General features: G+C 36.9%; 1 protein-coding gene across 1 annotated transcript in view; it reads left to right on the top strand.

Moving 5' to 3' along the window:
- Window positions 1-626: 626 nt before the first annotated feature.
- The window catches only part of LOC128666309 (sodium- and chloride-dependent creatine transporter 1-like), a 92733-nt gene continuing 71065 nt past the window's right edge, over window positions 627-22294 (top strand). The window contains exon 1 of the mRNA XM_053720811.1: window positions 627-976. Within this exon, the coding sequence (XP_053576786.1) occupies window positions 940-976 (37 nt within the window). The 5' untranslated portion in view covers window positions 627-939. The remainder of the gene's footprint in view (window positions 977-22294) is intronic.

The following is a 22294-nucleotide window of genomic DNA, read 5'->3' as shown; positions in this document are numbered from 1 at the left end:
GGTAAATGTATGGGTGGTGTGTGTAGTATATGTACGGTGTGTGTGTATATGTGCAGTGTGTGTGTGTATATGTGCCGTGTGTATGTGCAGTGTATGTGTGCATTGTGTATGTGCGCATTGTGTGTGTATGTGTACAGTGTGTGTATATGTGCAGTGTGTGTATGTGCGCCTTGTGTGTATGTGTGGTGTGTATATGTGCAGAGTGTATATGTGAAGTGTGCTTATGCATTTCTAAATGAATAATGTTGTTACTAGAAGCGTTTAAAGAGAGTTTATACTCAGATGAAGTTACTATGAGCAACGTGTGATCTTTATAAACAGATTGTATGTGACCCCCTCAGCAGAGGGATGAGAATTGTGGCCTTAAGCAGAATGAAGCCCATTCTTTTATAGAATGCTTTACACTTGGGGTCTAGTAAAGCTCTGCAGGGTCTCTGCCGCTCTCTTCTTGCATTAAACGGGTGAATGAGTCTGAGAACAGCTTGTAGAGCATTGCAGAGCAGGTGCATTAGGCTCTGGTGATGCTGCAGAAGCCCCTGTCCAATCACAAAACACTGGGAGGGAGAAGGAGAGCTGGGATTTTTTTCTTCAGCTATTTCCATTCTTTATTTGGAGACAACAGAGCCAGTGCTTGAGAGACACCGTGTGATGGAGACCGCTTGCACACACAGCATCCTCTTCCATCTCTAAAGCAGCTATCCCTGCAGCTGCCCGTCCGCTGACCCTTCATTCCCGTGTTCCGAAACTTCATCAATGCGGTTCTTCAGACTCACCTTCAAGTGTTTTGTGGATTGCTTCTGAACACCCCCCTCACTCCCCGTGGTTCCCTCAATATATCTTTTTTTTTTTTTTACTCTTATTTTTTTAAGACTGAATAAATTAAAAAATAAATAAATATATTTTTATTTGTTGCTGAAAAAAAATATAAAACCTCAAAAAATGCGAAGTATACCAACGCCGAAAGAAAAGACCTCAGGTATGTCACTATATATGTATATATCGTCTGCATATACAGTTATTTGTTTAATAACCCCCACTGGGCCTGCAATGTCTTAGTTATTGCAAATATGAATCTCTTAGAAAAAAAAATATAAAAATGAAAATTAAGGTTTAACCCTCTCTGACTATCTAAAAGGACCAATGTGATGCTGCTCTCTGGCAAATAAAAAATAAAGAGTTAACTGTGTCTTATAGCATCCATTCTAGGGGTGTATTTTTCATGTTATATGGTATTTTTTCATGTGTTTAATATAAAACAAGATTTTGAAAGTACAGTTTCTTTGTACCAGTATGTCCTTGTCTAACGTGTATCCTCAATGTCTGACGACAGACTAGATTTTTTGAGATGTGTTTGTGTGATAACATCCAAATCCTTTGGCTACAAATGAACTCATCTGTGGTCACACATGAATATCTTTATAACCTTGTCTGTGTCAAGCCCTTGGGGATAAACTGAAGAACCGTTAGAATTCGAATGCACTTGCAAGACACAAAGAATATCATGATAACATTGGAAGCAAAAAGCCAATGATTTTGTGCCCCATTTGTGAACAAGCCGAGTGTACGCAGTGTGTGTGTTTCTTGCGCTTTTCAGTGACTGCTCTGCAGAGAGAAGCGGCAATGCTTACGTCCAAGCAGACACGTACGCACACGCACTGCATACAGAGAGCTTCATTCACAGCTGGGATACCTTCTGACGCATGCTCAACGCAACACACGTTGCTTTGCAATGCCAACCTGCCATGTTCTGTGCACAGGATAAATGCTGGCTCTCTTGCTATATATGGGATGGTTATATCAGCACAATAACAAAGCTTTTCCCTTCCCCCAGCATGTGTGGGGGTGGCTTTTGGGATTTTTTTACTACACAAAACAGTTTATTCATTGTCTATGTTTCTATTACGGGCTGCTGCAGAGCATTTAGAGAGTATAGGGACATTTAACCCCAAAATTTTCTTACATGATTCAGATAGAGATTACAATTTTGCTTAATTCTTTAGATATCCTTTGTTGAAGAAATAGCACTGCACATGAGTGAGCTAATCACAGGAGGCATCTATGTGCATCCACCAATCAGCAGCTACTGAGCCTATCTAGATATGCTTTCCAGCAAAGGATATCAAGAGAATGAAGCAAATTTGATAATAGAAGTAAATTAAAAAGTTGTTTAAAATTGCATGCTCTATCTAAATCATGAAAGAAAGAATTTGGGTTTCATGTCCCTTTAATGAGCTGATTGAGTGATATGAATCCGGATGTCTGTAGCCAATATCCTTTGCTGTGTATAATGCAATGATAGAGACCCTGTACATTAGCTCTGTGCACCTGCTCTGGGCTTGTGATAATCTTTTCATTGTCTCTGCTCTGCTGCCAGTGCTAATGTGGAAGTATTGATTCCTTTTAGTGACAATTAGATTGTTGGCAGAAAGAAGGTATTTTTTTTCTTTTGAGTCCCAGGTGGGTTTCTGGTTTAGAAATATGTCATGATTATTATGCAGAGGTTATAAAGGGAATGCAGACTTCTGTAGTAAAAAGGAACTGTAACCCCTTAAAAGGGACAGTGAACACCAATTTTTTTATTATTTAAAAATATAGATAATCCCTTTATTACCCATTCCCCAGTTTTGCACAGAAAACACGGTTATATTAATATACTTTTAACCTCTGTGATTACCTTGTATATAAGCCTCTTTTGACAGCCTCCTGATCACATAGCTATTTATTTATTATATATTGACTGGTACTTAAGCCAATGAGTGCAGTGTCAGCCACAACGCCACCGGTGTGACTGCAATGTTATCTATATTGCTCACATGAACTAGCCTTGCCTTGTGAAAAGCTAATAAAAAAGCATGTGATAAGAGACTGTCTGTAGTGGCTTAGAAACAGGCAGAAATTTAGAGGTTTAAATGTTATAAAGTTTATTAATATAACAATGTTGGTTGTGCAAAGCTGGGGAATGGGTAAAGGTGTTATCTAAATTTTTAAACAATAACTATTTTGGTGTTGACTGTCCCTTTAAAAGACAAAAATGTACTGTGCTGCTGTCCTCTTTGGCACCCTTTGAATACCAGACACAGCAGCAAACTAGTTAAGTTATAGTCTTGGCTTTAGATAGTGTAGAAATTCTGTACTGTTGAGAGACGGTGCAGGGATTGTTGATAAATATTAATCATGACGTCTCTACCTCCCACATTTAAACAATGTTCACTCAGCAAGGTCATGAAATAAACCTGCTGTAATGAGAGCAGCACAGGCACATCCCAGAGCCCCGACAACACCACATTAATGATCAGGCTGCAGCTCAAGTGCGTTATATAACTGAATCAACAAATCCAGTTTGTATGAGAGAGTCTATTTTAGGGAGCAAGTTCAGACGCGGCGGCATTCCAGTCTATATTTGTAGAAAGGTTCCAAAGCCGTATGAGCATTCTACGCGGCATCTCTTCTGGTTTAAACTTTAGATCCGCTGCTTGTAGGCCTCTGCCAGCTAAATGGGTTGCAATAAATCAGTTTCTCAACCATATATCTCTCTGTTATGGTCATAAAAACTGATTTTAGAGACAGAAATATATTGTTATATGTAAGAATGAGTGATATATATGAAATGATGTATTCTTGCCTAAATGCCATGGTAACAGATACATGTAGAACCAGGAGAGGGCTGAGGGGTCAATGTCAGATACAGTATAATGTCACAATCATGCAGCACCAGAGAAAGTGCCTCTATGACTGTGACACAAATATTAATCTAGGGAAGGCTTTGTTGTACCTGCAGGCCTTAGGCTGGGCAACACTAGGTTAAACAAAAATATCAGCACGGTGTAAGCGACCAATCAGCAAGCTCTACTCAGGACGCTAACTGAACCAAAAATGGTCTGGCTCCTAAGCTAACATTCCTGCTTTTTTCAAATAATGATACCAAGAGAATGAAGAAAAAATTTATAATAGGAGTAAATTAGAAAGTTGCTTAAAATTGCTGCTCTATCTGAATCATGAAATAATAAATGTGGGTTTCATATCCCTTTAAAAGGACATTAAACTGATGTGCAGAGCTACAAAATAATAGTAACTATTCATTATGTTATTGTCATCTCATCCTGTTCCTGCAGCTCTTCACAAATCCGTTCTCCTGTTTTAATAGCTTAAAGGTGCCATATACTGAAGCTCCGCCTCTTTGTACTGGGGCAGCCATCTGGTGTATCTGGTGTTTTGCTGACATTTGTAATATTTGTTGCCCTATAATTAAAGGAAAATTAAACACTTGTAGATTGTTTTATACAATGGTAATATACTATGTTATATTTTGTCCTGTATCAAAAATGGTGGATTTTTCCAATTCTAGGAAAATAGGAAGTGCATACTTTAGACTTCACATACATAACATTGCAACATGCTACAAAGTGATTGTTTGATAACTGTTATAATGTATTTATACCTGGTGTTAATTGGCCTCAACAGAGGAGATAAGATAAAATACTTTTGAAAAAACACACAGTGCTGTGTTCCGAGCATTTTTGAATGTAGTGTAAGTGCTGTTATAGACTGTGCAACAATAAATAAAATGTTTATTTTATGAATTTAAGGCTGCTCTGCTGTGTACGTCTATGTAGTTATTATGATGCCAGATCCCAGTTTATAGTTTTTGAATTGACACAATTCTCAAAGCAGCTTTTTCCTGTGGCTGAATGGTTAAAGGGCCACTAAACCCAAAATCTTTCTTTCATGATTCCGATAGAGAATATAAATTTAAACAACATTACAATTTACTTCTATTATTTATTTTGCTTAATTTTTTTTAGATATCCTTAGTTGAAGAAAAAGCAATGCACATGGTGAGCCAATCACACAAGGCTTCTATGTGCAGCAACCAATCACCAGCTACTGAGCATATCTAGATATGCTTTTCAGCAAAGAATATCAAGATAATCAAACAAATTAGATAATATAAGTAAATTAGAAAGATGTTTAAAACTGCATTCTCTTTCTAAATCATGAAAGAAAAAAATGTGGGTTTCATGTCCCTTTAAAAATGAGTTTTTGTTGCAGTGAGAGGGGCCCTCTGGGGCTTTCTTAGTCATAGGTACCTATAACAGACATTCTGATATCTTTCTATTATTTGGTGCTTAGTATCCCTGTGTGTCATTTAGTGCCGTTAGTCTGTAACAGTTTTAGTGGGATTCATTTCACCAGTCTACCGTGAGGTAGAAGGCGTCCACTCGTGGCATTCAGCTTTTTTTCAGACCCAGGTTCCTTCTTGTGAAAGTGCAAGTTAAGAGCTATGCAAATACCGAAGGATCTGGATGCAAATCCCCAGAAAGTATCGCATCTCCCATCTGACTCGTCCTTTAGGTTTCTATATTCTTTTATAACCATGAGAAATTGATGCCCTTTACTCTGCACTGATCTACGACAACAGTGCCTCTATGAATGGTAAAAAAACAAAAAAAAAACATTCTGCTCAGTTGTTGTGCAACGCTAAGCATTTCAGCAGTTTCTTTTTTGGGATGGAGGAATTTTCACTGCAAAATAAAAATTGCCTTTGGGTAATATAAGATTATGTGGGTGCTGTGACTACAGCAGGGGGGTCCTGTGTGTCAGAGAATCTGCACCCCTAGAGAAAGCTCCCCTCTATGACATATCTATAATCTCTGCACAGCTCAGCTCTGCAGTGGTTTCTCATCGGCACCCCCACATATGTAGGTGTCTGAGGCGATAATTTGAATACAATGATTTAACTCTGCCAGATGAGTCATACTCTGCATTGTGACATCACACAAAGAGCCGAATACTGGGCCTCTGGAGCAGAACATCCAAGGTCTTCCCTTATCTCTCTGCTGTTATTGCTTATGTACAAATATTCTGCTTGGTTCCACACTTCCTGGAGAGGCCACAAAGCAGTTACGTGACCTAAGTTTACACAATGCTGCAAATAGACAAATCTGCCACTTGATTTTCAGGTCACATGATTTGCTTTTTAGCATCTCTAGTGAGACTGGGACAAGCATTATTTTACACAAAAGTGAAAAAGGTTTAAAGGGACAGTCTAGTCAAAATTAAACTTTCATTATTCATATAGGACATGTCATTTTAATCAACTTTTAAATTTACTTTTATCATCCAATTTGCTTTTTTTCACTTGGTATTCTTAGTTGAAACTAAACCTAGGTAGGCTCATATGTAAGTTCCCACGGGAATAGGTCCCTCAATTCCCCTGTATTTGTCTGTAAAATGTTGTCTTTTATCGTATTGTTTCTCCATTGTACTGTTATCCTTGTACCCATGGGCAGCGCTGCGGAATCTGTTGGCGCTTTATAAATAAAGAATAATAATAATAATAATAAAATAAGCCCTTAAAGGCTGCCTCTAATCACATGCTTTTTAAATTGTTTTTCACAACAAAAGATTTGATAGTTCACGTGGGCCATATAGATAACACTGTGTTCAGGCACAGAAAGTTATTTAAAGGGACAGTCAAGTCCAAAAAAAACTTTCATGATTTAAATAGGGAATGTAATTTTAAACAACTTTCCAATTTACTTTTATCACCAATTTTGCTTTTTTCTCTTGGTATTCTTAGTTGAAAGTTAAACCTAGTAGGTTCATATGCTAATTTCTTAGGCCTTGAAGACTGCCTCTAATCTGAATGTATTTTGACCACTGGAGGGCATTAGTTCATATATTTCATATAGATAACATTGAGCTCATGCACGGAAAGTTACCCTGGAGTGAGCACTGATTGGCTAAAATGCAAGTCTGTCAAACCAACTGAAACAAGGGGGCAGTTTGCAGTGGCTTAGATAGAAGGTAATTACAGAGGTAAAACGTGTATTATTATAAATGTGTTGGTTATGCAAAACTGGGGAATGGGTAATAAAGGGATTATCTTTCTTTATTAACAACAAAAATTATGGTGTTGACTGTCCCTTTAAGATTTAACACAATGCTAAATTCAAGTCAATAGATAGTAAATAGTCACAGTCATATGATCAGGGGCTGTCAGAAGGTTCATGTGTGCCATATAGATAGCATTGTGCTCACTCCTGTGAAGTGATTTATGAGTCAGCACTGATTGACTGACATGCAAGTTTGTTAAAAGCACTTAGATACAAGGTAATCACAGAGGTAAAAAGTATATTAATATAACAGTGTTGATTATGCAAAACTGGGGGATGGATAATAAAGATATCTTTTTAAGCAAGAAAATGTAGACTGCCCCTTTAAATGAATTTATGTTAAATGAAGCAATTACTTTGTGCCTTGGATAACAGAAAATGTTTTAATATTAGAAAGTTTTACACTTCTCCAACTTGGCTACTTTTTAAATGCACCCAGCCGTTTTATGGATATGTAACTGTCAGTGGTTATGGATGTAGTTATTTCTTGTTGGAATTCTGTATATCAGGAATAATTGATTTTCCTGTAACTTATTGATATCTGTTGTATATTATGTTCACTGGGTCATATATTGGTTTCTTTTTGTAATCCTGGGAAATACAATACAAAAAAATATTGTACTCTGCACCTGTATATTTTATGATCAAGAACGATCCCTGTATAAAATGTGAGCAAGTGCTTTATAAAGTCTGGTTTTAGCAACTTCTAACTTACACCAAGTATTTTATAAAATGAGCTCTAATAATCTTACTGCACTCTTTAGAGTTACAAGAATTATTGTCTTATTCATTTGTAACCTTCAGACTGAAACAGAGGAAAGAGCATGATGCTGTCAAGGTTATATTTTGACTAATTAGTAAAGTCACTTAGCAGATTACCCAGCCGGGCTAAATGACTGTTGCTCACTGACATCAGCTTCACGAATCAGTAGATGTTTCTCTGCTATTTGCCATTTAATGTTGTTAGTTGTAAAGTACAAATAACCACAAAAAGATGTTAATTCTGAGGTTTAAGTTTTCATCCGGATAAAGAAGCTAAAGATTGATAAAGATTGTACTTTGCATATCTTCTATTGAAAGGGACAATCAAGTCCAAAATAAACTTTCATGATTTAAATAGGACATGTAATTTTAAAAATCTTTTCAATTTACTTTTATCACCAATTTTGCTTTGTTCACTTGGTATTCTTAGTTGAAAGCTAAACCTAGGAGGTCCATATGCTAATTTCTTAGACCTTGAAGACCGTCTCTAATCTGAAAGGATTTTGACAGTTTTTCACCACTAGAGGGCATTAGTTCATGTGTTTCATATAAATAACATTATGCTCACAAACGTGAAGATACCTAGGAGCCAGCACTGATTGGCTAAAATGCAAGTCTGACAAAAGAACTGTAAAAAGGGGGCAGTTTGCAGAGGCTTAGCTACAAGGTAATCACAGAGGTAAAAAGTGTATTATTTTAACTGTGTTGGTTATGCAAAACTGGGTAATGGGTAATAAAGGGATTATCTATATTTTTAAACAACACAATTCTGGTGTTGACTGTCCCTTTAAATGGAGACTGAAAAACTGTCAGCTTCAATTTTCCAGAGAGCTTCATTACTTTCTGTGGGACAGATAGTTAAACATTCTCTAGTTTGGAGAGAGACTATAGAGCAGACTTCACTGGGGATGAACAATCTGAATGTTCCAAGAAAAGGGAGGAAACTGGAAGTCTCAGAGAGATGAGAGATGCCTTCCATAGAATGTAATGAACCTCTCTGGGATACAAACTTTTACATAGGAGAGAGAAGGTAACCGGAGAAGACCTGGGGCTGATATAAAGGCACAGTTTGCATCAATTACAGATTAAACTGAAATGTTTTCACTACAATGTAACTTGTTTTTGTCTATATTTTAGTATATATTACTTTTTTGCTCAAAATTCACAAAACACTTAATTTAGCTAACTTTGCCTGCATACAGCTTCAGACATACCCTGGGAACTCCCCTGTTCAGCCCAGGGAACTGCCCAGTCCCTCCCACTTTCTGAAACTGTCAGTTAAAGTGATGGTAAACTTTAAATAATCAAATGCCATAAATGTAATCTTTGCCTTTAAAAAAGTATATGTTTACCTTTTTTTTTTTTTAAATCCATTTGTGAAAGGGTTAAATTAGTGCATATAGTAATGCTTTTATTACAATGTTATGCCAGCCCACATGGAAGAACTCTTTTTTTTTTTTATGACAGTTCCAGTGAACTTCCAATCAGTGTGCGTGTCAGTTTACAATCTGGAAGTCCAGCCCCTTTAAAGCCCATAGAAAGCCTATGTAGAGAGTGGATGTTACTGCTCTATACATCACAGCACAGCCAAAAGAGGAAATAAAGGGGGGCGGAGGAACAGACAATACCAATTAGGATTATAAACCTTTTATTATAAAATATATATACACTTTAAAATAAAAATATTATGTGGTTTTACTTGCAAACTAATATATGTTTTATTGCAACATTCTTATAGTCTGAAATTTACCATCACTTTAACGGTCCTGCTTTTTCAAATAAAGATACCAAGAGAATGAAGAAAATTTGATAATAGGAGTAAATTAGAAAGATGCTTAAAATTGCATGCTCTATCTGAATCATGAAAGAAAAATGTTGGGTTTACTATGGAGAAAATACAAAGTGCAATGCACTTTGTAAAAGCTACACAGTAATATACAAAGTATGAAAGAGGCTTTCAAAACATAATCAGAATTTGTAAAATCACTGCTAGAGCTAAATCTAAATGTAATAAAATATAAATGAGAAAGTGGAAAGCTTAAATGCAATAATACCCAATGAATAGTTTTATATAGGGCTTGTCTTATATAGGGCTTGTCTTACCTTTATATATATATATATATATATATATATATATATATATATATATATATGAGATCTCGCAGTGCTGAATAGTTCTGCCCTTTTTATTTTGAATATTCAGTGAGTTCAGCCCCTGTGAAGTCGGAACTGTAAGTTCTCTTCAAGCTGGCAAATCCTTTGAATATCAGGGCCTAATTTGTAATTGATGCAAACTGTACCTTAATATCAGCCCCAGGTGTTCTCCAGTTACCTTCTCTCTCCTATGTAAAATTTTGTAACCCAGAGAGGTTCATTACTTTCTATGGAAGGTATCTCTGAGACTTCCAGGTTCCTCCCTTTTATTGGAACATTCAGATTGTTTATCCCCAGTGAAGTCTGCTCTGTAGTCTCTCTCCAAACTATCTGGCCCACAGAAAGTAATGAAGCTGTCTGGAAAACTGTTGGTAATAAAACCTGGTAGCTGAGTTACTGCGCATGTGCACTGGTGGTAACAAAACCTGATAGCTGAGTTGCAGCGCATGTGCACTGGTGGTAACAAAACCTGATAGCTGAGTTGCAGCGCATGTGCACTGGTGGTAACAAAACCCGATAGCTGAGTTGCAGCGCATGTGCACTGGTGGTAACAAAACCTGATAGCTTAGTTGCAGCGCATGTGCACTGGTGGTAACAAAACCTTATAGCTGATTTGCAGCACATGTGCACTGGTGGTAATAAAACCTGATAGCTGAGTTACTGCGCATGTGCATGGGTGGTAACAGAACCTGATAGCCGAGTTACTGCACATGTGCAGGGGTGGTAACAGAACCTGATAGCTCCTGATAGCTGAGTTACAGCGCATGTACACAGGGGTTAACAAAACTTGGCAGCTGAGTTGCAGTGCATGTGCATGAGTTGTAACAAACCTGATAGCTGATTTACCATGCATGTGCACCATAATGTTAGAGATTTGCTTCTGAGAACATCAGGGTGAAATCTCTATTTCCTCTCTGTGTAACTGTAGGAGCTGTATATCAGTCTTACCCTATGGAAAAGTCTCACAATTATTACTGCCCCCCCCTCCATAGACAACAGACAGTTGCACAGAATAGTAAGCCAGGTCTTTATTATCTCTCCAGCCCTGGGGAGGCTAAACACACAGGTTTTACAATAGATACATTTTGCTTCTGGCACAGAAAACAATTCCCTTTGTGTCCGTTATGCAGAATTTCTGATTGCTTTTTGTATTGGATTTTTTTTCCTGAGGAACAGATCTTAAGTTATAGATTATTGCTTTATACACTTTAAACCGTCATTTGCTTAGAAGCTCTAGGAGAGGCCTGTGCAGTGCATTAAAGGGAGAAAATGTAACTTTCATGACTCAGACAGAGCAGCAGTTTTAAATATATTCACAATTTACTTCTATCTAATTTGCTTTGTTCTTTCTGTATCCTTTGTTGAAAACAATACCTAAGTAGGCTCAGCACCTGGGTGCTATTTGCTGATTGGTTGCTGCACATATAAGCCTCTTGTCTTTGGCTCCTCAGTATTATATTGATGCTTCGGAGCCTACTTAACTATGCTTTTCTACAATGATACCAAGAGAATGATGATTATTTATTAAAGGGAGTACACTGTTGTGTAAAATTGCTGATCTGTCTGAATCCTGAAAGTGTTTTTCTGACTTTACTGTCCCTTTAAAGGATAGTTTATTTACATGTGTGAGTGGTATATTTAGTTTGTGTGCTGCCCTAGGCACTGGTATATCTACTGCCCTTAACTCTCTCATCTCGGCCATAGTAGCCTCATATGATTCTGACAACCAGGGCAAAGAACCCAGGGGTCACTGATTTGTAATACAACTATTTGCTGGGAATTGGGGGGGGGGCATCATCCAATAGAAATGCCCTTAAAATGCTGCTGCTTCTTTTAAATCCTACTGCTCTAGGCACAGGTCTAGATATGCTCATCTGCAGGTCTTGTCACAGAATGACTGAAATGCTGGTTATCTGAGCGTAGGATACACAGTGCATTATTTGTTTGATGCACTTTTACGGACCTACTATAAATAACCAGACCAGCTATTACAAGTGGCTGGTTAATGCTACCGCGAGCTTGCGGTAGCATCTAGTACCCAGAAAATTAACTAGTGATCAGATATCCCCCCAATTGCCTCCAAAATAAAGTGTAAGGTCCCTTTATGTTAAAAAAAAAATGTAGCATCTTTTTCTTTGTTTTAAATACTGCACAAAGCAGTTTTAAGGGTTTAAAGTGTGTGGGTGTGGGGTGTTAGAAAAACAATGGCACTGAAAAGTGCCTTTACATTACGGTCTATGGGAACTGTGTGTTGCCAGTAAATATACATGTATATGCTTATATACATATATATTTATGTGTTAATATGTGTATATTCACATATAAATACATAAAAATATATATGTATATAAGCATATACATATATATTAACTCTTTGCTGCCCAATGCTGTGCGACTTACTCCCATCACTGCGGTAGGTTCTCTGCTGTGTCTGATGGCATGAGAACGAGGCTCCCATTGGAGCCTATGGAAGTGCAAAGCTTCCTGCACGCGTTTGTATTGTGCCTAACTTGTAAGACCAGCGCACATTTGTGTGCGCTGGTATGACTGAGTTGAGTGCAAATATTGAGCTCGCGTACTCGCAATTTTGCGCTCTACTCATAATCTAGGCCTTAATCTCAATATTCAAACGTAAAGTAAGTGAATTTGAATGAATTTGCAGATTGGTGTTCTGCCTGATGTAATGGAGTATCCAGCCTTGTGATCCCCTCCCTGCCACAGGATTAATTCATATAATGAGCTTATCAAGAATTATGAATTGCATTGGAAAACAGGTGTTTAATAAAGGAAGCACAGGACTGGAGTAACTGAATGAATTGTAAACCAGAGACCCTTCATTGAATGCAGAGGTGCACTTACTGAACTTGCCTAGGACATACCTCACCCAGGGCTGAGTGACCCATAGACTATGATGTACAGTAGATTACCAGATCATGTGTGCTATGGTTATATTACATTAAAGAGTATGAAGCACGTCTTACAACCAAGGAGATAAATTAGATTACCAGATCATGTGTTCTATGGTTATATTATATTATAGCGTATGAAGCCCTTATTACAACCAAGGAGATAAAGTAGATTACCAGATCTTTTGTGCCATAACCAAGGAGATAAAGTAGATTACCAGATCATGTGTTGTATGGTTATATTACTTTAAAGAGTATGAAGCACTTCTTACAACCAAGGAGATAAAGTAGATTACCAGATCATGTGTTGTATGGTTATATTACATTAAAGAGTATGAACCACGTCTTACAACCAAGGAGAGAAAGTAGATTACCAGATCATGTGTGCCATAACCAAGGAGATAAAGTAGATTACCAGATCATGTGTGCCATAACCAAGGAGATAAAGTAGATTACCAGATCATGTGTGCCATAACCAAGGAGATACAGTAGATTACCAGATCATGTGTGCCAAAACCAAGGAGATAAAGTAGATTGCCAGATCATGTGTGCCATGGTTATATTACATTATAGAGTATGAAGCACGTCTTACAACCAAGGAGATAAAGTAGATTACCAGATCATGTGTGCCATGGTTTGATTATATTATAGAGTATGAAGCACGTCTTACAACCAAGGAGATAAAGTAGATTACCAGATCATGTGTGCCATGGTTTGATTATATTATAGAATATGAAGCACATCTTACAACCAAGGAGATAAAGTAACCAGAGCCTGTGTGGGACAAGCCTGATTTACAGACTGTAAAAGTGACATTTAATTAAAACAAAGGAACAATAAATTTGATGGCAGATAAGAAGCAGAGGGCTCATCAAGTCTGCATATTCCTCCTAATGAAGTGTAAGCTTAATTAGTTACTGCAATAGATAATTACACACGAATTGCTGCCACTACCATAAGTGAGCAGATGCTGTAACTATGCCATAAAACCCAGACCTCTCCCTGCTTTTCCTGAGATGGGATTGGGCTGAGATAAGGGCTGGGTTGCTGGGATGCAAAACTAAACACTTCTTTTATGACCTGCCAATGCGATACCAGCTGTTGACCGCTCACTTTTTCCTGTTGGAAGGGATTAAATAAAATCTCCTAATGAATCAACTGCCAATATGGGCTGCAGCACATTGGTGTGCAACAGTGTCACTGTACTGGGTCCCCAAGGTGAGTTTCAAGGTTACAATAGCCCAGTTTCTTGTGTAACAACTGAGTAGCAACATCTCAGCAAATCTTTCTATCCAGGTATTTTGTTTTATTAGTTCTGGAGCATTTACCATGATCTTCTAAAATAACGTATCCTGGATATAAATCCTTTAGAGGGATTCCATTACAGTTCACCACTTATGCTCATTAAACAAATGTCATGATATTTCCCATGAACACCATCCAGGATCCCATTGGTTTCTCCAAACCTAGGTCTGTTTCAGTTAGTAACAATCGCCCATAAGGCAGAATGCCAGCCCTATCGCTAATCTCTGGAGTTCTACCCTGGTGCTCTTCCAAGATCTTGCAGGTCAACCTCGCTAATAAAAATGAGAACAATTAGAGAACTGTGCTCTTGGAAGCAATTCCAGTTTTGTTCTGCCCCACTGATCTTAAAACTGATTAGTACTATTATTACATCTATGTCAAATATGTTTATAGAGATTTCAAAACTGTATCTTTACAAATTAAAGTTTACCAAGAAAGTGTGACAGATTTGTGCTTTGTCTATAATAATCTATTGTGCTGATGTATTAACAGGATCACTGGCTACAACTAATATTTACCAGAACAATATAAACCAGATAATTCTGTACTAGTTGTGCCAAGATACCTCCTGGAACTGCAAGAACTTTAGTCTAATTCACGTTTGTGTAAGATTAATGAGATTTGTTCTTAAAGAATAATGGATAGTGATATCACACATGAGGACAAGGGACCATACATGTTATATGGCATTCTGCTTCAGACAAGCATGACCACAAAGCTAAAAACAACATAATTAAATTAATGTTCTCAATTCAATTAGCTTGATGGAAAACCTTTTGGAGAATCCTTTAAACAGATCCCTTGGGGTACATTGTATTCCATAATCAGTGCAGATAGAATGCAGCTCACCAGTCTAGCAATGTATGTGATGTTTTACAGCACAAATTATAATATTCACTCCTCTCCATGATTATTTAATTTCTGTAGAGCAGGTAAAGCAAAATAATAGTATTGGTTGTGAAAAATCCCCTTGGTAGCATGTTTATCGCTGTGGGAAGTTCAGTTGGATTCTTTAAAGAAATGAGACGTAATCCATAATTAGTGAGCAGTTATGGGCCTTGCACAGTCACAAGAAGGAAGAATATCTTAATCATAGCTCTGGATGGATTTAAAGTCTCAGCTAAAGAGACATGAAACCCCAAATTGTTCTTTTTTGATTTGGATAGAGAATACAATTTTAAACAACATTTCAATTTACTTCTATTATTTAATTTGCTTCATTTTTCAGATATCCTTTCTTGAAGAAATATCAATGCACATGGGTGAGCCAATCACACAAGGCATCTATGTGCAGCCAGAGCCTGTTTAGATATGCTTTTCAACAAAGGATACCAAGTGAATAAAGCAAATTAGATAATAGAATTGGAATGTTGTTTAAAATTGCATGCTCTTTCTAAATCATAAAATTTGTGTTTCATGTCCCTTTAAATATGTTTCTCTTGATTTAAATGCTGGAATGTAATATCCATAAAGATTCTGTTTAAAGGGACATGAAACCCAAAAAATTTTATTTCATGATTCAGACAGAGCATGTGATTTTAAGCAACTTTCAAAATTACTTATATTTTCTAATTTGTTTTGTTCTTTCAGTATCCTTTGTTGAAAGGATACCTAGGTAGACTCAGGGTCTGCTGATTGGTGGCTGCACTTATTTGCCTCATGTTATTGGCTCACCCAGTGCGTTAGCTAGCTCCCAGTAATGCATTGTTGCTTCCTCAACAAATGATACCAAGAGGACAAAGCAAATTTGATAACAGAAGTAAATTGGAAAATTGTTTAAAATTGTGTTCTCAATCTGAATTATGAAAGAAAACTTTTGGGTTTCATATCCCTTTAGTATTGATTTATTTTCTAAATAAACCACAATTATAAAATGCAAAAAAGGGGGAAGCTGCAAAAAAAAAAATTATTATGACATAGGAAAGTTAGAATATTTCCCAGTGTGTAGATCTGAAGATCATGGTAATGTGATGATGCAAAAACCTTCAGCTAGATTACGAGTTATGCGCGCTAAAGGGAAATTAACTAACGCAACAAAAGTTGCGTTATTTAACCCCCTATAGCGCAGCCATTACAAGTTTTCAAACAGCCGGCTTGTGCGTGCGATATGATGCTTTTAAGCTCCATACCGCACACAATCCAAATCTTGTTTTTGACGTGCTCATGCACGCTTTCCCCATAGACATCAATGGGGAGAGCGAGTCAGAAAAAAAACCTGCGATCGCGGAATAAAAAGCTCCGTAACGCAGCCCCATTGCTGTCTATGGGGAAAAGAAAAGTTAAGATTAAACCTAACACCCTAACATAAACCCCGCATCTAAACACCCCTAATCTGCTGCCCCCAACATCGCCGACACCTACATAATGTTATTAACCCCTAATCTGCCGCTTCTGATATCGCCGCCACCTAAATAAAACTATTAACCCCTAATCTGCCGCTCCCGATGTCGCCGCCACTATACTAAAGTTATTAACTCCTATTCCCTCGCACCCCAACATCGCCCACACTATAATAAATCTATTAACCCCTATTCCGCCGCTACCTGACATCGCCGCAACTAAATAAAGTTATTAACCCCTAAACTTCTGGCCTCCCACATCACTACCACAAAATAAACCTATTAATCCCTAAACCGGCAGCCCCCAACAGTGCAACAACCTAAATTAAACTATATTAACCCCTAAACCTAACCCTAACGTAACCCTAACACCCCCTAACTTTAACATAATTAAAATAGAGCTAAATTAAACTTACAATTATTAACTAAATAATTCCTATTTAAAACTAAATACTTACCTGTGAAATAAAACCTAAGCTAGCTACAATATAACTAATAGTTATATTGTAGTTAGCTTAGGTTGTATTTTATTTCACAGGTAAGTTTGTATTTATTTTAACTAGGTAGACTAGTTAGTAAATAGTTATTAGCTATTTACTAACTACCTAGTTAAAATAAATACAAACTTACCTGTGAAATAAAACCTAACCTGCCTTACACTAAAACCTACCATTACAAAAAATAACAAACGAAATTATCTAAAACAATAAAATTTATTCCTATTCTAATATACTTTAAAAAAACACCCCAAAATAAAAAAAGCCTTATCTAGAATAAACTACCAAGGGCCCTTAAAATGGCCTTTTGTGGGCCTTTAAAAGGGCCGTTTGTAGGGCATTGCCCTAAAGTTAACAGCTCCTTTGCTACAAAACAACCCCCCCCCCAACAGTATACAAACCCCCACCCCCCAAACCCACCAAATAAAAATAAAGTAAAACCTAATCTACCCATTGCCCTGAAAAGCTCTTTTTCCTGCCCTTAAAAGGGCATTCAGCTCTTTTATGAAATGCCCAAACCCTAATCTAAAAATAAAAACCCACCCCAAAATGAAAACAAATACCCAAAATAACAAACAAATGATCAAAAATGATAAAAATTATTCCTATTCTAATACCCATTTAAAAAAAAAACAGCCCAAAATAAAAAACCTAATCTAAAATGAACTACTAATAGCCCTTAAAAGGGCCTTTTGTAGGGCATTGCCCTAAGTTAAACAGCTCTTTTACCTGTAAAAAAATACAAGGACCCACTAACATTACAAACCTCCACCCCCCCAAACCCACACAATAAAAAAAATTATCTAAAAAAAAACCTAAGCTACCCATTGCCCTGAAAAGGGCATTTGTATGGGCATTGCCCTGAAAAGGGCATTTGTATGGGCATTGCCCTTAAAAGGGCATTTAGCTCTTTTGCATTGCCCTGAAAAGGACATTCAGCTCTTTTAAGAAAAGTCCAAACCCTAAACTTAAAAAAAAAAAAACACCCCAAAAAAACCTTAAGAAAACCTAACACTAACCCCCGACGATCCACTTACAGTTTTTGAAGTCCTGCTTGAACAATCTTCATCCATGCGCCGAAGTCCTCATCCAGGAGGCGAGAAGTCTTCATCCAGACGGCCTCTTCTGTCTTCATCCTAAAAAGGGTTTGGGCTTTTCGTAAAAGAGCTAAATGCCCTTTTAAGGGCAATGGGTAGCTCATCCATATTTCCCTTGCTACTTGTATATAGAAATTTATCATCTTCTCCTGGGCTCATTCAAGTCAGTTATCACCTCTCTAAGGACTCTAAAGCCAGTTATAGACCCATTGTATGCGCTTTATTTTTTCATGGACCCTGCAATTTATCATCTCCTCATGCCCTATTTATAGTCATTTACCTTCTCCTCATGCACTATTTATAGTCACTTACCTTCTCCCCATGCACTATTTATAGTCACTTATCTTCTCCTCATGCACTATTTATAGTCACTTACCTTCTCTTCATGCACTATTTATAGTCACTTATCTTTTCCTCATGCCCTATTTATAGTCAATTACCTTCTCCTCATGCACTATTTATAGTCAATTACCTTCTCCTCATGCACTATTTATAGTCACTTACCTTCTCCTCATGCCCTATTTATAAATTATAGTCACTTACCTTCTCCTCATGCACTATTTATAGTCACTTACCTTCTTCTCATGCACTATTTATAGTCACTTACCTTCTCCTCATGCACTATTTATAGTCACTTATCTTCTCCTCATGCCCTATTTATAAATTATAGTCACTTACCTTCTCCTCATGCACTATTTATAGTCACTTACCTTCTCCTCATGCCCTATTTATAGTCACTTATCTTCTCCTCATGCCCTATTTATAGTCACTTACCTTCTCCTCATGCACTATTTATAGTCACTTACCTTCTCCTCATGCCCTATTTATAAATTATAGTCACTTACTTTCTCCTCATGCACTATTTATAGTCACTTACCTTCTTCTCATGCACTATTTATAGTCACTTACCTTCTCCTCATACACTATTTATAGTCACTTACCTTCTCTTCATGCACTATTTATAGTCACTTACCTTCTCCTCATGCACTATTTATAGTCACTTATCTTCTCCTCATGCCCTATTTATAAATTATAGTCACTTACCTTCTCCTCATGCACTATTTATAGTCAATTACCTTCTCCTCATGCACTATTTATAGTCAATTACCTTCTCCTCATGCACTATTTATAGTCACTTATCTTCTCCTCATGCACTATTTATAGTCACTTACCTTCTCCTCATGCACTATTTATAGTCACTTACCTTCTCTTCATGCACTATTTATAGTCACTTATCTTCTCCTCATGCACTATTTATAGTCACTTACCTTCTCTTCATGCACTATTTATAGTCACTTATCTTTTCCTCATGCCCTATTTATAGTCAATTACCTTCTCCTCATGCACTATTTATAGTCAATTACCTTCTCCTCATGCACTATTTATAGTCACTTACCTTCTCCTCATGCCCTATTTATAAATTATAGTCACTTACTTTCTCCTCATGCACTATTTATAGTCAGTTATCATCTCCTCATGCACTATTTATAGTCACTTATCTTCTCCCCATGCACTATTTATAGTCACTTATCTTCTCCTCATGCACTATTTATAGTCACTTACCTTCTTCTCATGCACTATTTATAGTCACTTACCTTCTCCCCATGCACTATTTATAGTCACTTATCTTCTCCTCATGCACTATTTATAGTCACTTACCTTCTCTTCATGCACTATTTATAGTCACTTATCTTTTCCTCATGCCCTATTTATAGTCAATTACCTTCTCCTCATGCACTATTTATAGTCAATTACCTTCTCCTCATGCACTATTTATAGTCACTTACCTTCTCCTCATGCCCTATTTATAAATTATAGTCACTTACCTTCTCCTCATGCACTATTTATAGTCACTTACCTTCTTCTCATGCACTATTTATAGTCACTTACCTTCTCCTCATGCACTATTTATAGTCACTTATCTTCTCCTCATGCCCTATTTATAAATTATAGTCACTTACCTTCTCCTCATGCACTATTTATAGTCAATTACCTTCTCCTCATGCACTATTTATAGTCAATTACCTTCTCCTCATGCACTATTTATAGTCACTTATCTTCGCCTCATGCACTATTTATAGTCACTTACCTTCTCCTCATGCACTATTTATAGTCACTTATCTTCTCCTCATGCCCTATTTATAAATTATAGTCACTTACCTTCTCCTCATGCACTATTTATAGTCACTTACCTTCTCCTCATGCCCTATTTATAGTCACTTATCTTCTCCTCATGCCCTATTTATAGTCACTTACCTTCTCCTCATGCACTATTTATAGTCACTTACCTTCTCCTTATGCCCTATTTATAAATTATAGTCACTTACTTTCTCCTCATGCACTATTTATAGTCACTTACCTTCTCCTCATGCCCTATTTATAAATTATAGTCACTTACCTTTTCCTCATGCCCTATTTATAGTCAGTTATCATCTCCTCATGCCCTATTTATAGTCACCTTCTCCTCATGCACTATTTATAGTCACTTACCTTCTCCTCATGCCCTATTTATAAATTATAGTCAATTACCTTCTCCTCATGCACTATTTATAGTCACTTACCTTCTCCTCATGCCCTATTTATAGTCACTTATCTTCTCCTCATGCTCTATTTATAGTCACTTACCTTCTCCTCATGCACTATTTATAGTCACTTACCTTCTCCTCATGCCCTATTTATAAATTATAGTCACTTACTTTCTCCTCATGCACTATTTATAGTCACTTACCTTCTCCGCATGCCCTATTTATAAATTATAGTCACCTTCTCCTCATGCACTATTTATAGTCACTTACCTTCTCCTCATGCCCTATTTATAAATTATAGTCACTTACCTTCTCCTCATGCACTATTTATAGTCACTTACCTTCTCCTCATGCTCTATTTATAGTCACTTACCTTCTCCTCATGCACTATTTATAGTCACTTACCTTCTCCTCATGCCCTATTTATAAATTATAGTCACTTACTTTCTCCTCATGCACTATTTATAGTCACTTACCTTCTCCGCATGCCCTATTTATAAATTATAGTCACTTACCTTCTCCTCATGCACTATTTATAGTCACTTACCTTCTCCTCATGCCCTATTTATAAATTATAGTCACTTACTTTTTCCTCATGCCCTATTTATAGTCAGTTATCATCTCCTCATGCCCTATTTATAGTCACTTACCTTCTCCTCATGCACTATTTATAGTCACCTTCTCCTCATGCACTATTTATAGTCACTTACCTTCTCCTCATGCCCTATTTATAAATTATAGTCACTTACCTTGTCCTCATGCACTATTTCTAGTCACTTATCTTCTCCTCATGCCCTATTTATAGTCACTTACCTTCTCCTCATGCACTATTTATAGTCACTTACCTTCTCCTCATGCTCTATTTATAGTCACTTATCTTCTCCTCATGCCCTATTTATAGTCACTTACCTTCTTCTCATGCACTATTTATAGACACTTACCTTCTCCTCATGCACTATTTATAGGCACTTACCTTCTCCTCATGCTCTATTTATAAATTATAGTTACTTACCTTCTCCTCATGCGCTAGTTATAGTCACTTACCTTCTCCTCATGCCCTATTTATAAATTATAGTCACTTACCTTCTCCTCATGCCCTATTTATAGTCACTTACCTTTTCCTCATGCCCTATTTATTGTCACTTACCTTCTCCTCATGCACTATTTATAGTCACTTAACTTCTCTTCAGGGACTCTATAAATCAGTTATTATCCACTTGCATATTCTTTATAGCCAATTATCATTTCCTCATGCACTTTTTGTAATCACTTATCTTATTAGGGACTATATAATCCATTAAAATCCCATTGTGGACTCTTTATAGTCACTTATCTATTCAGGGACTCTATAATCAGTTATCATTTCCTTGTGGACTTTTTATAATTTTATAATCTCATGCACTCTTTATAGTCTGTTTTTAATTTCCTTTATAGTCAATTATCATCTCTTCAGGGACTCAGTTATCATCCTGTTGTGAACTCTTTATACTATAGTCACGTATCATCTCTTCAGGGACTCAGTTATCATCCTGTTGTGGACTCTTTACACTATAGTTACTTATCTCTTCAGGGACTCAGTTATCATCCTGTTGTGGACTCTTTACACTATAGTCACTTATCATCTCTTCAGAGACTCTTTATAGTCACTTATCATCTCTTCAGGGACTCAATTATCATCCTGTTGTGGACTCTTTACACCATAGTCACTTATCATCTCTTCAGGGACTCAGTTATCATCCTGTTGTGGACTCTTTATACTATAGTCAATTATCATCTCTTCAGGGACTCAATTATCATCCTGTTGTGGACTCTT

This window comes from Bombina bombina, chromosome 7, assembly GCF_027579735.1.
Source record: "Bombina bombina isolate aBomBom1 chromosome 7, aBomBom1.pri, whole genome shotgun sequence".
Taxonomy (NCBI): domain Eukaryota; kingdom Metazoa; phylum Chordata; class Amphibia; order Anura; family Bombinatoridae; genus Bombina; species Bombina bombina.
This window is presented reverse-complemented; position numbering and strand designations above follow the sequence as displayed.